At 39.7% G+C, this 15,976-nt stretch overlaps 1 protein-coding gene across 2 annotated transcripts; it reads left to right on the plus strand.

Annotated features, from left to right (window-relative positions):
• Positions 1-1,390: 1,390 nt before the first annotated feature.
• Positions 1,391-15,743, plus strand: LOC139936306 (uncharacterized). Of its 2 annotated transcripts, none has more exons than XM_071931097.1 (16): positions 1,391-1,432; positions 2,396-2,420; positions 2,959-3,103; positions 3,522-3,640; positions 4,337-4,401; positions 4,527-4,658; positions 4,821-4,933; positions 5,282-5,333; positions 5,678-5,849; positions 6,535-6,872; positions 7,495-7,578; positions 7,894-8,235; positions 8,672-8,837; positions 9,292-9,351; positions 9,937-10,212; positions 10,676-15,743. In XM_071931097.1, the coding sequence occupies exons 1-16, from the start codon at positions 1,396-1,398 to the stop codon at positions 10,845-10,847; spliced, it is 2,298 nt and encodes a 765-aa protein (XP_071787198.1). In that variant the 5' UTR covers positions 1,391-1,395; the 3' UTR covers positions 10,848-15,743. The 2 variants fall into 2 exon arrangements, with proteins under 2 accessions (XP_071787198.1, XP_071787199.1); XM_071931098.1 differs by having other exon boundaries at positions 6,538-6,872.
• Positions 15,744-15,976: the final 233 nt, after the last annotated feature.

Raw genomic sequence — 15,976 nt, forward strand, 5'->3', positions numbered from 1 at the left:
CTTCCGGTTGTCAAACGAGTGAGGGCGGCATTTCATATTAACGGTGGATGATTATCACATGCGGTGTATGGTTGTATTTGACACATCTAAGAAAAAATAATGATAAAGGAAAGTATATTAAATATTATGCGCTCCCTTACAAAAAAAACCTTTGCGAATCTTTAATTGGAATGTTACATGAGTCAAAGAAGTGACGAAAAATCTATAAGAATCCCATTTGGGTGCAGGTTACCAAAGTTGTCAAACGAGTGAGGGCGGCATTTCATATTAACGGTGGACAAAAAAGTTAAAGGAATGTTGTTTGAGGCATTGCAATGGCGAGGTATTAAAAATAGTTTTGAGGTAACGCCATGTGTGTATCTATTTGCCGTGTAGATTTAGTATGTTTTTTATGTGTTGACAACAGCATCCTATGTAAAAAAATTGTTCAAAGAGAAAAGTTGAAAAAATAATTTTTGTCAAAAATTGGAAGCGCTGCTGGGGGCCCGCCTACTGGTGACTGTGAGCACCATATCTTCAATCGACCTACTTCTAAAACCAAGGAACCACACAGGACATGTGGCCGATTTTACTACTAATATTAAAACTAACAAGCAAAATTAATGTCACAAATCCAAATCACAAAGTGGTAATGGTAATAATAATAGGTATCTTCGAGGGACCACATCTATCTATCTAAAAACTTTGCAACTTTTAAATTAGGTATTTATTTAGGATAATTATGACAAGTTAATAATATTGTAATATCCCTTATGCGTTGTGGAGTATCTTGTCTGTCATAAAGGTCCTGGAATGTACAACATGGGTTACTCAAAATAAATGTTACATAAAAACGGGTCTATGCATCTGCGGCTGGTCCTTTGCTCTATGGTCTGCGTGGAAGTTTGTTATAAAAGTTCATCAGCAGACCAAAAAACAATCCCCTATAAAGCATTTTCTTCTGATATAGCTGTCAAAGTTGAGGAAATAACACTTGAAAACCTGACAATCAGGAATTGTTAAACAATTATTTTATGTCGATTGCCGCAATCAATAAAATACGCCCCCCCCCCCAAACAAACGGACGCGTTTCATTGACAATCATTCTAATGTTGAACGAGTGAGGGCGGTATTCCTACTTAACGGTCGGGTGAATTTTTGCAACTACGGTGGCCTCGAGAAAACAAAAAAATGCTTCAAAAGAAATGTACTGTCTGTCAACAACAGTATTTATTTTAGGCTAATAAATGTTGAAAACTTAAAAATGGTATCATATCAAAATAAAAGCTCCATATAATGTTTTACACTCACTTAGAACCTTTCCCAACTGTGTTTTTCTAGAGTTTCATAAATAGTTCACTTTTGAATTGGTCTCTGCTAAATTACCCACAATTCATCGGATAAAGTACAAGAAAAATGGCGGACGAAGACGAAGAACAATGGTTGTACGGAGGTAAACTTTCCCTGAAACCTCTTATTCTGCAATTCGATTTCATTGCATTCTTGCCAGAATCAGTAAAGTATAAAATTTGCTGCATGTTTAAGATTTAAATAATTTTATTCGTCGGTGACGATCATAGTTAGACGCCTAGAATGAAGTTATCGTGCACGTGTGAACTGTCTGTTTGTACGTGTTTATATAGGTGTGGATGGTATTTCCGACACCTACCTGTAGTGATACGTCGCGTGACTGTGTATTGCGCTCGTTTGATTAGGAGTCTGTAATTGACTTTTCCGTTCACTTTTTTGAATGGCTAAGTTATTCTTGAAACTAAACACAATGCAGTGTTTAGTCGATGACTAAAGTGAATCGGGCATGTAAATGAGTATAAACAATTCATCAGAAAAAGCAAGACGAGAAAAATTAAAACAAGTAAAGAAGTACACTTATTTATAAAAGTAAAGTAAATTAAAATAAAACAAATAAAATGTGAATAATTTAAACTTAGAAATTATTTTTATAAATATTACATAAACAATAGAGGTAAACAAAGTCAATAAAAAACCCGATAAATATGCCTGACTGAATAGAATTTGAAGCCATCATCATCAGCAAATAGTTTTCTGTCATTTAAATTATTTATGCCAAAGCTCAAACAGCAAATTCTCAAGGTTGAAAGTTATGATGATTGGAATGGATGATTAGGATTATATTTATATTTCCAGACTCATGCACAACAAAGATGTCATCAAGTTAATCAATATAAAAATCCTAGCACAAAATACCCGAGGTCTATAGAAATATTATTTGGACTCGGAGTAACTCACTAACTGGACCCATTTTTATTTTTTAACAATTGAACATTTCAGATGATTGAGATTTTTCAAAAGCAATTGTTTACCAGGTAATAACTCAGGTTAGGAATCATGCATTTGAAAACTAATTTACTGTTTTTTTTTCTTTCTGTAAATTCAGATGAGGATGCTGCAGAACCGGAAATGTAAGTACTAGACATCACCCAGTCCTCTACCAGGTTTAAGCCGGGATGTGATAAACGGGTGTCCAAATATGCTGGAAATTACAAAAACTGTGTGTCCAATTAGGCCTAGCTAGTGTACATATTGTTCGTTTTAAAAATACATTTAGCTGCAAATGACAGATAAAATAGGGTGTCCAAATTTAAAATAGTCTGTCTGAAAGACACACAGATACCTCTCTGCTGGCAAACACTTTGGCCCGCTACAATTTATTCTGGCCCGACACTGAAAACACTGGCCTTGTGACTGCGGTCCAGTGTGAAATTCAAGCCCTGCTTGTTTCCTTGAGACAGACCTGGAATTTCACCTTTGAGAAGGCAAGGCCATTTTGATTTTGAAAAGGGTTCTTCCATTAGAAAATCTGAAAGGCAATAGAAAACTTTGAAGGGGACAAAACCAGGGCAACAGAGTCCATGGCATTGCTACTATTCATGGTCAGTGAGTAACTTTCATTCCGTGTGTAAAGAAGAAAACAAATCACTTGATGTATTTTTATTGCAGTGATGATGAAGCTCCAGCCAGTCTTCTTTCAGCGGAGGCCGAGCCCTTCGTTAGTCAGACGCCTGAACCAGTAGCAGCTTTGCCGTCATCTGGGATTACCGACGATGGACCCCCAGGGGTGGATGAGAGAGAAGAAGGGGAAATGGTAGGTAGAGGAAGTAGTGTCCGAATTCCGAAATCTACTCTGCGGCAGTGCATTAAAAAGCAAGACCCAGTTCCCACAAAACAAAAATCTACACAACAAAGTAGACATACATGTTGTTACCGCATGGTGTTACTGTAAAAATATACATTGATACCTCACCACGCAATGCATCAAAACCTGTAACACTGAACTAGCCAGCCGAACTAGAAGAGAATTTGGACTAACCTGTTAAAGGCACTGGACACATTTGGTAATTGTCAAAGACCAGTATTCTCACATGAACTCAATTATCAATAGTGTACAGTGCCTTTAAGGGAGAATGTTGGGTTGCTATTGTTTAAAGTGCTTTGTATTTACCATTTGGTATTTCCCTACTGCGTTGATTAAGGCAAGAATTTTCATTTGCTTTTTGTTGTAGGTTGAGGAGGAATCGAGTCGTCCAGCAGAACAAGACAGTGATGACGATGACGATGACAGTGAAGATGACGATGATGTCCAGGTCACAATCGGGGACATTAAAGCCGCCCCTGCCTATGGGTCAGTCAAGTGTCAATATTTGTACCCAGAGCTCAAATTTAGTGGGGGGGGGGGTGGAAATCTACAAGACCGCAGGATTTGTAGCTCGGAATCTTAACTGGATCAAGATTGTATTTACGAGACCAGGATCAAAATGAAAAAAGACTAGAATCAAAATGAGAACACGGTTTTATCTTTTAAACTGTTTCAATTGAACAAAACACAAAGAGAAAGTGTATATCTTCAGCTGTCAATTTCACAAAGAGTTAGGACTCGCCTTATCTCAAGTTACGATGAGTAACTCGTCCTAACTTAGGATTAATCTTAAGGTCTGCATGCTACAGTGCAGGGTTGGGACTCGTCCTAAGTCCTAAGATTAGTCTTCAGTTGGGAAGAGTTTTGTGAAATCAACGGCAGTTTTATGGGTGGTATTCAGCAGGATTGAAAGATAGTTGTGAGACTCAAACTCAACATTTGAACATTGTTCTTTTGAGACAAAGATAACGAATTGAAAAACCCCAAGACAACCGCACTTGTCCCGGCTTGAATTTACTGGCCCAACACTGAAATAACTGGCCTATTTCAGCGTAAAATTCAAGACGCAGTATAGAGCAACTTTAATAGAGATACTGCCTCTTAGTACACATGACTGGAAATATTGATTACAAAGCAAGGCCATTTCAGAGTTCATAAAGATATTCATTTTATATTTTATAGGTCATACGGAGTTCCACCGACACACAAAACATCAGCGTACCACAAGACGTCTTCAATGGCACAAGGTATAGTTTCAGTCTTCTTTGATGCCAGTCTTCCTTTTTGAATTAATTTTGTTTCGAGATCAAAACAAAAAAATTCGTTAAACTTTTCAAATATTTGATGCCATTTTGCATTGTCCCCATTTTAGTGGCGGCTTCGGCACTGCAGAAGGTAGCACCAGTCAAAGGGGTGGACATGGAAGTGGAAGGCACCATTAATGGAGTAGGGGTGTACTCTTTTGATGTGGATGCTGTGATAGACAAGCCATGGAGAAAACCAGGTAAGATTTCTTTCGATTTAGAAGTTTTTACCTTTTGGGGGATTTTGATCTGTCCTTATCGTGGTCTTAAATTTTCAAAAGTCCGTACTTGCTAAAAAGGTTCGAATTATTACACTTGTTGTTGTTGATATTCTTATTGTTGTTTTGTTTTGAAATTAATAGGTGCCGATTTGACCGATTATTTTAATTATGGTTTCAACGAGGACACCTGGAAGAACTACTGCAATAAACAACACAGTCTAAGAGCAGAATCCGGTGGGAAAAGCTACAGTCACGTAAGTCAAAGTTTGCCTGGAATTACACAAAGTCTTGGAAAGCCACCCAAATTCCAGGGCCCGATTTCACTGAGCTTCTTAAACAGGCAAAAGGTTTTCGGAACCGAGCGATTGATTTAATCCTATGTAAATGTAAACATATACAATAAAACAAGCCAATTTCAAAGGGGGTTAGCATTCTTGAGATGTCACCAAATAGCCTGTGTGGTTATGTCCACTCAATAAGAATAATCCCTAATTGGAATACACAATCTGAAAAAACGTTTCATGCAGAACATTTCTCAGATTAATGTTTTTTTTTTTTAATCCCTCCAAGTTGTTAATATTTACTTCTTTACCCATTTCTAGAGCCATCATGGTGGTCACGACTCGTCCAACTCCAAAGAAATCAGCACAACAGGTAAGAGAGAGTAATTACAAAAGAAACTTGTTGATGCCCTCCCCAAAATTTGACTCCCATAAATGGTCGACGGTGATAGTCGACGAGGTAAAAGGAAAACCGCAAAATTTCGAGGCATGTTTGTGTGGATCATTGTATTCTACTTTTACAACATCTTTCTACCCATATGCATTTTATAACAAATGGTTACAAACGCTTTTCAAAGACCAACTCGACTGATCCAAGGCTAGGTGTTCCTTTAATAACTGGGCCAATTGCTTTACATTCTCCTCTATGATGTTCTTTATGTTGTTCATTTGTTGTCTTCAGCAAACTTTAAAAATAATGTAACTTTTTCCAAGCAGCCAAATCGGACATCAAACCAAGCCCGACACGGACTATACGGCGAGAATACCCAAGTCCAATCAACGTGATCGGATCGATAGCGGGTAGACGGCGGGAGAATGAGACTCATAATCCTCCCCCTATGCAGTCCATCCAAGTAGTCGGCAGTGAATCAAATATGACAAATAATTAGTGAGTATGAACATACATCTACAGGGGTCGAAATTAAGTGTATTTCCATGGTAGTCAGCAGGGCTAGTGACCAATAATTTTTAGTAGCCCTGATGAGATTTTGGTAGCCCGAAAGACACATTATGTCTCGCGTCACGGCTCAAACTTTACAATACACCAATAACATAGTTCTTTATTGTTTGTGATGATGATTTTTGCATTATTTTTCCACTAGCCCGTCGGGCTATCAAACTGGAAAAATGAGTAGCCCGGCTGTAAATCTGGTAGTCCCGGGCTAGCGGGCTAGTGGCAATTTCGACCCCTGATCTAGAAACAGATCTTTGAACAAGAGCCCTTTTCATGCGAGCAGCTTAGCAAGGGTCCCTTGCTACATTTTGTCATGGTTGAAAATGTCACCTAATGTGAACAAAACAATGGTTTTTGTAATGTCCTAGGTCCCTTGTGAATAGGCTTACTTAAGAAACCTTGTCAAACATCTCTAAATTTTGTCTGAGGCCAAGACTTATGACAAAATATTCAGCTATTGACAGTTTTGACGAAGGACATACAAAAAAATCTTTGTGTGAAGGGAACCAAAGCTGATCTCAAAATAAGGACAAGTCGCATCAGGAAGTCGTTTTCAAGCAAAAATTTCAGTGTTTTTAAATTGTTTGTAAAATTAACTTTGAATTTTGTTCATCATCAGCAGCGGAACATCAGCTCAATCTCCAGCACCAGCCTCCAGCCCCAACCGCCCTCCTCCGGTCCAGAACTACGGCCCACCCCCCGGGCCTCGTGGGCCTCCACCAAACATGAGAGGGCCCCCACCAAACATTGGTCATCCAGGGGGTAACATGCCCCCCATGGGCCCACGGCCGATGGGTCCTAGGTTAGGAGGTCCACCCCCAAGGGGTCCCCCTCCACCTGGAATGCAGGGACCTGGTGGTCCACCCATGGGGCCGAGAGGACCCATGAATAGAGGGCCAGGGCCCATGGGTCCTGGAGGTCCACCTCCCCATGGAAGGATGCCCCCTCCTCACTCAGGTTGGTGGAAAGTATAATCGACCATTTTCACTCAACCATCTCTCTCTCTCTTAAGTCCATCAGCCGTCCCGTGGTGATCAGAGAATCAAAATCTTTCCTTGAACAACCATAGAGAGACAAACAATAATAATTCTACCTTCCGCCCAACTAGTAGTTAAAAAGCAGGACAGTTCTTTTCAGAACTGCTTTTCAGAACTGCTTTTCAGAACTGAGAAGTCTCTGGAAAAATCTAAAAATCTTCTCTGGGGTAGTAGAATATAAAGCAAGACAGTTCTCTAAAGAACCAACTCTACATGGCAAGTAGACACAAACATGGCGGTACCGCAAACCAAATATATATTCATAATAATATTACAGCATTTATAAAGCGCTCTTTCCTGTAAACCATTCAAGGGCGCTGGTCTAAAAGAAGCTTAAGTTAAGTTAAAGTATTATCAAAGTGTAGGGAAAGCAAGCATGAACAAGTGTGTTTTAAGTTTCTGCTGGAAGAAAGTGATGCTTTGCGATTGTGTGAGGTCTTCTTGAAGTGGATTCCAAAGTCTTGGTGTTATGTTGGAAAACATTGCAAGTTATTTTTAGTACTTGTGGAGACACTTATGGCAAGTTGCTCTTTTTTTTTCAGGTCCCCCTCCTAGGATGAACATGCCGCCTCCGAACATGTCTGGTCCGCGACCACAGAACTACGGCCCTCCCCCACAGCGATTTGGTGAGTCAACAGAGGATTTTGAAACAAATGATAGCTGAATCAAAAGTATGATTAAATATTGTGCAAGTCTTGAACTTTGCTCTTGAAGCAGCTCAGCAGTTTTCGTCTGGTTAGGGGCATCTATGGGAAAGTTTGTATTGGAACTTTGCAAAGGGCACCAAAGCAAAAGCACAGGGCACCACGGCAATTGCTGTGGGTTATTTCGAGACCTTATTGTGTACTGGAAAATTTTTGCAATAATGAGTGCTAAAGACACAGACAGTTAAACAGTTCTTTGAGTAGACTTGTTCATAAATTGTTTTGCATTTCTTCTAGATGGGCCACCACCAAGGCCAAACTTTCAAGGACCACGAGGCCCGCCTCCGGGACCTGGAGGGCCAATGCCACCTGGCGGACCTGGTCAAAATGGCCCCGGTCCAGGGGGTCAGAGATTCCCTCGCCCAGGTGGGCCGCCAATGAACATGCCACCTCCTAATATGAACATGCCCCCTCCTCAGGGCGGCATGCCTCCACAGCAAGGGGGTATGCCCCCGCCCCAGCAGGTCAACATGCCCCCCCATTCAATGTCCGGGTCAATGCCCCCACCTCAGATGGGACCTGGGGCTGGACCGCCAGGGAGGCCCCCTCCTAACTTTGGAGACAGACCACCATTTTATGGTAAGTTAAGACTTTCATTTCATATTTTCTGGTTGATAAAGCTAATGACTCTTAGAACAGCAAACTTAATCACTGTGCTAGTCAAGAACACAAGAAAGGAAGGTTCAGTTTCAGATGTGGGAGAGAAATCCCAGAGAATTACTGAAAGGACTGAAAACCCAATCCACATAGAGCCCCTGTGATTAGAAATGGGGTCTTAGCGATAGAAGTTGTGGAAAGATAACCACTACACCAACCCGACCACGCAAATTAGATGATTTGAGATTCTGCATGATGAATATAGGTTTCAGTTTGAGTCCACGCCCCCACCGTAGATGAGGCTGCCAGGGCTGTCCCTCCGAATCTAGAGTTTTTTTTTACTTCCACAAAATGTGCCAGCAGGATGGATATGTGGGCATTACAAGTCTTATTATGATTATTATTGTTCTCTTTACAGAGCCTCCTCCCCAGAACCAACCCTTTACTCCTCAGTACAATCAGCCTATTCCACCTCCTACTCAAGGTCCCCCTCCTTCCGACATGTGGGATAGAGGGCCTGGTAATGCACCAGCGCCCTTCTTCAGGGGACAGAGCCCCGCTGCAAGCGAGAGTGACATCAGCACGTAAGCCAAAACCTTCCTCTGTTCTTGTTTGGAGTCAATTAAACCATCTTTGTAATGAAAATGGGACAAGTCAGCATTGCAAAGAACACTTTTTGGTAATGGGAATGTTGATTCACTGAACAAATACCATTGATCATTTCTCTTTCAATTTTTCTTAAAGTTCACTGCATCACTGCACCAGATAAATCCAACCCTAAGTTAAAAACCGAACACTCAGTTTGAAAGGGGTTAATTCCAGCGCTAGGTTTAGAAGAAATACATTTAGCGATCAGTTTGAAGAAAAAGAAATTCCAACGCCAAGTTTGGAAGGGATATTCGAACGTACCTGGGCAGACTGGGGGTCGACCCAGGCAAGCTAAATTAATGCACCCACTGTTAAAGATCGGGACAAGTCCTAATCAATGTTATCGACACACTGGCTTTAGTATTAAGATGCAACTTGTTTACATTACAGAAGCTCAGATGAAGATGATTATCGGCACAGAGAAGTTCGTGATTACCGCCATAGAGAAGAGTAAGTTGTTTAGGGATTCAGAAAAAATAATAATAATAATAATACTAATAAAACATGATATATCCATGTATCTATTTATATTTTTAATTTTTTTATATTAAAAAAAAATATTATATATGCAAGTCGCAAGACACACAAGGCCTGAATGCCACTTCAAGGTGTGGGCTACAATTATTGTATTCCAGAGGTTGTTGCCACCTACTCCTAGGGCTGAAACAGGGTTACCCCCTGTACAGTCCATATGGATGTAGGCTTGGGTATCATCAATGGTATAATTTGGTTTTTAATTACCCATACACCCATGTGTATTAGGCACTGTATACTCGTTACTTTCCAGAGTTCTATGAACAAAAACCACAAGCAAATCACTCGCTATTATCAGAAAGAAGGTCATGGTAGTGGGATTTGAAACGAGGGTAAGGAGTGACCTGGTATTTTTTTTTCTGCAGCTAGTTAGCCAAAGTATCCCATAAATTGTTTACAGGGACCACTTTTATTAAGCCTGTAAGCACAACAACTTGCTAAGCACAGTAAAGTTTTAGTTTGAACAAATAATGAAAATGTCGCTCGTTTTTTTATAACCAGATATGACAGAAGATCACCAGAACGAAGTGTGTCCGAGCGAGAACGCTCTCGTGACCGTGGTGAGAGGGACCGATCACGGACGAGAGACCGGGGAGAGCGGGCCACAGAGCGTTCCACAGAACGTTCCGGGGAGCGAGACAGAGAACGAGACAGACACAGGGATCGAGATCGAGATAGGGGAGATAGAGAGAAGGAACGGAGACATCGAGACCGCGATCGGGAAAAGGATAGAGACCGAGACAGACGAGACAGCAGAGATGGTAAAGAATCTAGAAGGTGAGACGGACAAACAGATCTTCTTTTGATCACCGGGAAAACCATAGATTTTGGAAGAGTGCATTCATTCAGAAAAATCTCACCACAATAAAAGAGCATCAAACCCATGTTCCGTATAACTTAAAGGCAGGTTACACAAGACAATGTTAGAAATGACAAATTTTGAAGTAATTTAGTTAAAGAGGAAGGGGTGAATTGGAGAATGAAGCCTTTCTCAATCATCTGAAAGCACACAAATCTATGCAACAAAGGTGTTTTTTTTCTTTCATTATTTTCTTGCCTCTTCGACGACCAATTGAGCCCAACGTTTCACAGGTTTGTTATTTTACGCTAATGTTGGGGCAGACCAAGTGAGGATACTGGTCTTTGACAATTACCAAAAGTGTGTTCAGCAATGATTTGATATAATACGGGGAAAAGATTAAACAAAGTTTCGTTCTTCCTTTTCTTTGAATGGTAACAGAAGACGACATGACAGTGACGAATCCCACAGAAGCTCCAGACATCGTCACAGCAAACGATCGCGGCGAGACCATGACGAGAAAGAAAGCGACGGCAAGAAGGACGATGATAAATCAGCAGATTCAAACAAAGACGTGGACAGTTCACTGGTTCCAGAATATACATCGGATTAGAAATACACACAACAGCTTCACTTGTCCCCAACAGTTCACTGGTTCCAGAATATACATCAGATTAGGAATACACACAACAGCTTCACTGGCCCCCAACAGTTCACTGGTTCCAGAATATAGATCAGATTAGTAATACATAGCAGCGTAACTGGTCCCCTTAATCAGTGGAAACAACAGTTCACTGGTTCCGAAATATACATCAGATTAGAAATACACACATCGGTTTCACTTGTACCCCAAATTGGCGTAGAAGTTTAACCGTTCCCAAAGTGGACGTTACAAATAGATATTGATTTATAATTTTTCTGTTATTTGGGGGGAAAAGAGTTATGACTTGAGGCTGTTCAATTTAGAGGAATAACATGGGTTTGGGGTTCGGTTCTCTTCCTGTAGGTAATCTAACATATCGCTATAGACCTTTATCATGGTGCAGCCATCTTGAATTTCTCCCATTGAAACCAATGTTACCAAACCGAGGCTGGAAGAACAAAATAGTCTGGTTCCTATTTACAAAATGATTATTAGCATCCATTATTGTTATTGATACAAGTACATGACCAAGATGGAGGCAGCATGATAAAGGTCTATATCGTCAGCTCGGGACAATAAGAGCCTTTGTGCAGTTTGTATGATTTTCATAGAATTGCTTTTGCATTTTTTGGAGCTCCTGGTAAAATGAGGTTATCGATCAAGAGTCATCTCCAAAGGAACTGGTAGCAAAAAGAAACATTCAATGTTTAAGAAATCATTTACTTTTGGATTTTGATAAACAATTTCAAACTTATGCGCATCTGTCACTTGACACTCTTTTAATTATTACAAGTGTGAAATTGCATCAACGACTTTATAGTCCTGAGGCGACCATATATTGTCCTAAATCTAGTACATGTAAGGTTCTTACAAGAACGGACCTTTATCATGGTTCGGCCATCTTAATTTTCTCCCATTCAATCAATGTAACCAAACTGAGGCTGGAAGGAGAAATAGTCTGGTTCCTTTTTGTACAATGAATATTAGCATCCGTTACTGTTGTTGGATACAGGGAACATTACCAAGATGGTAGCATGAAAAAGGTATATTGTTTTAGAACTGTATGGACTTGTCAGTTCTAGAGTTTATGACATGACAAGCATTGTTCCCAGTCTTAACAATGAACAGAACATTCCGGGCCCCATTCTGAGCAGCTTATTTTGAAACTAACGTCAACAACTACTTATCAATTGTTCATTCTGACAAGTCTAGACTTTTCCTTTCACCAAACAGACCCAAAAGTAAAAGTCAGATAAATTAAGTTAAGCTTCAAGTGTTAATGTGAGATATGTTAAGGCGCACGTGTGCCTAAAAGGTAATTTTGTATTTTTTGTTTCAAGTCGAGTTTACAGTTAAATATTACACAAGGTTCATTAAAGATTATTCTAAAAAAAAGCAACTTTGTTTTGGGATTTGCTCTCCTTTGTCAGCCGGTTTAGTTCCATTGATTATGAGAAAAGTGTGTATTAATTTTATTTGGAAAAGTAAATTCATTCCAATTTTGTTACTTAAAAAAATGAATGCACCATTACAGCAAAATTGTGTTGGGTCAAAATTTGGCGGGTTGAGGTAGAACAATGACTATGTTTTGTTGGTGGTTTTGTACAAGTGCATATAGTCCTCTCTTTTTTATTGAACTATCAAAACAAGCAACAGTGATATGAAGTATTTTCCTTGACTTTTATTTGAATTTGATAGTGTTTATAATTCTTCATCGGGAGGATTGGTTACTGTTATCAGTTGTTTTCTTTTTTGATAATTTCAAATCCAAATCATGTTTTTCACTTACATGTAACCAAAATAACCAATAGCACTCCGCACTAATGCTAAAAACAGAAACTCAGTACATAGATCTCAGACAATGTGTCAAATTTGAGTAACATACACGCCGGTAAATGTCAAGCTTTTTGTTGACTTGCTTGAACTACTACTCCAGTCTGTTCTAATGCTATCAATAGAAGCTCAGCTGTACACTGATATCAGGCTTTTCAAATTGTATGCAAAAAATAGTTAATGGCCTGATGTTTCGACCCTAGCAGAGTCTTTCTCGAAAGCTATATTATGACAACACAACAAACATAAACAGGTAACTAAGTGAAACATAAGCAGTGAAGTGGAGTTTCGAATTTTAGTAACATTCACGTGCGTTTGTTTACTCACGTGTACTGACTGTACTATTACTGTGGTCTGGCTCCATGATACCATGATCGCGTTAATGGTGCAATGTTTGTCCGACAACGTGTATTTTGCGCAAAAGATACGTAACTAGTGTGGAGTGCTAGAGACTTTAGTGCACAAGAGACTCGTGAGCACAAAGACTTGTGTGCACACATCTTATTGAAATTTAGTTTCTAAAACTTACAAGGAGTGAAGTTGTTAAAAAGATTGGAAAGCAGATGAACCTATGGGACTTCTGTACATGTGTAATTTGTAAATACTTCATTTATTTAAGGGAGATGAACACTATTGGTAAATGTCTTCTTTTGTAAATTTGACATCTTACAGTATGAGCTACCTCTTTGTACTGGTGTGGGTTTAAAACCTGTACGATCCTAATCTCTCTTTGGCCAGAGACTCTCTAATAAACCCTCAAATAACTCCAATCTATTTAACTAAATGGTTACATTCTTGGATATGGAAGTGTTTCTTGGCCTGCAATGTCATATTCTAACAAGTTTGAAAACCTCTTGAATGTAATTTTTGAGATTTTAAACTGTTTTTGTAGGGTAAAAGAATGGATACTTGTGCGCTTAAGCAGCTCTTTGGATTTCGCCCGAGCTGTCAATTTGGACTTAAAGGCTGGTAGGGCAAAGAAGTTTGGCCCCCATTTTGGTATAAAAGGAATCAGTGTTCATTATAGCTATTGTTGATGGGGAACTTGACGGAGATGTTAAAAGAATAACAATGGGGAAAGCCATGTCTGGATTTAGAATTATGGACAATTAAATAATTCATAAGTTTGTAATATTATTCCATTACAACCGAATTGATCTGGGTTTGAACAAAATTTTTTTTATTAGAGCAGGTTTCGAACCAACGACCTCCGGATTAACATGTCTGCGCTCTACCAACTGAGCTATCCAGCCCCTGTGTTACAGTCTCCCTATTGGTCATTATGTTTGTTCAGGGTGCCAGTCAAAGCCTTAGAACTTAGTTGGGTGTACACCATAGAGTTATATATAAGAACTAGAGGGCGCACTGGCCTATATACGCGCCCCGGCATGCGCGCAGGTGGCCATTTTCTAAGTTGACAAAACAGCCATTTCACAGCGTGTGTTTGTGCGGCCATTTTGTAAGTTGGAACAAACAGCATCGCGTGAGCGTTCAATAAAAAAAACTCAATAGGTATTTCATATTCAATGCGCGTACAGAATGGCGCGCTTGTCATCTTGCGTTACCGTCGCGTTTGTGCAAGCAGCATCACCAGTGCGCCCTCTAGTTCTTATATTTAACTCTATGGTGTGCACCCAGGGCGTACAAAACATTGGTATGGTTGAACAAACACAAAATTTACACATAATCTACATGGTATTAAAGGAACACGTTGCCTTGGATCGGACGAGTTGGTCTTAGAAAAGCATTTGTAACTGTTTTTTATAAAATGCACATGATGTTGTAAAAGTAGAATACAATGATCCACACAAACATGCCTCGAAATTGCATGGTTTTCCTTTTACCTCGTCGACTAACACGGGCGGCCATTTATGGGAGTCAAATTTTTGACCCCCATAAATGGCCGACCGAGTAAGTTCGCGCTGTAAAAGGAAAACCACGCAATTTCGAGACAAACTTGTGTGGATAATTGTATTCTACTTTTAAAACATCTATCCAACCATATGCGTTTTATAAAAAACGGTTACAAACGCTCATTTATCGACCAACTCGTCCGATTCAAGGCAACGTGTTCCTTTAAAGTGGTCATGGTGGGACAACTTCCCTGAAAATATTTAGTTTTTGAGAAATGAGTAAAAGAATTAGTCTCATTTTTGTGTGACTCCAATGGATAATTTAGCATAATTTAAAACAGGCTTGTTATTTTATGTTTATGTTGGGTCACATAAAGTGCCGACACTGGTCTTTGACAATTACAAATGTTGGCCATGTGCGTATGATGTAATATTCTCTGTTTAGTTTCTGTAAATATCTCTTTAATTGACTGACATTTTACCAATGGTGTCTAACTCCATTACAGCGTTTTGTAAATGCATCATTCCAACTGATGTAATTTATATAATTAAGGGTACACTGTAAATGGAAATTTTTTTTCTTAGTAAATGGGTCACAAAAGAGACCAAAATGACATATCTGGTATTTCTGTGCAAATTATTTTTGTTGTTTTCCTTAGACTTTTGTAGATAGAATCTATTATTGGTTTATTGGTCTACTAAAAATTCAAACATCACAGCCCGAGGACTGAATTTAGTTTAAAAGATACACAACAAGAATAAACATTATAAAAACATAAAAATGGGAAGTGTTTACAGAAAAATTGGTTTGTGACTTTACAATGACTTTTTTGAACAAGCTTGACAAGGTTAAAGGTTTGTTCTTTGCAACAGTGACCTACTAAGGTTACATGGCCTAACTTCATGAAGCTTGAAAGTACAAAACATTCCTACGCATAGAATATTGTTGCTTAGCAGAATCAGGTTACCAGCCCAAATTACATTAAGTTTGCATTGTTGTGGCTGGGGGGGGGGGCACACACTGCATTTGGCACGATTTTGCACATCTGTGGTGGCAATTCTACCATGGTTACCAATGTTGTATCTTCTTTTGATTTAGTTTTTTGTGTTTGGTTAAAAGGCAGTGTGCCCACGGTCAGTGTGCCACACAGTGCCCCATGGTTAGTGTGCCCAGGGTGCCCAACGGTCAGGGTGCCACACCGTGCCCCTTGGTCAGTGTGCCCAGGTTGCCCCACGGTCAGGGTGCGGGCCCCACGGTCAGTTTGCCCCACGGTCAGTTTGCCCCATGGTCAGTGTGCCTAGGGTACCCCATGGTCAATGTGCTCCCAGGCCATGTAAAAATGGTGGAGGATTTGTAAGTACAGTAATCAAATGTTAATAAAGATGGAAAGACATTTTAATAACAATAGCTTT

The sequence above is a fragment of the Asterias amurensis genome, chromosome 4 (genome assembly GCF_032118995.1).
Source record: "Asterias amurensis chromosome 4, ASM3211899v1".
Lineage (NCBI taxonomy): Eukaryota > Metazoa > Echinodermata > Asteroidea > Forcipulatida > Asteriidae > Asterias > Asterias amurensis.

What these genes read in the sequence shown, in the direction of transcription:
- LOC139936306 (XM_071931097.1), top strand. Translation starts at nt 1,396, where the DNA reads ATGGCGGACGAAGACGAAGAACAATGGTTGTACGGAG. An exon ending in GATGCTGCAGAACCGGAAAT is followed by an intron (nt 2,421 to 2,958) that starts GTAAGTACTAGA and finishes TTTTTATTGCAG; the next exon opens with TGATGATGAAGCTCCAGCCA. An exon ending in AGCGAGAGTGACATCAGCAC is followed by an intron (nt 8,838 to 9,291) that starts GTAAGCCAAAAC and finishes TTTACATTACAG; the next exon opens with AAGCTCAGATGAAGATGATT.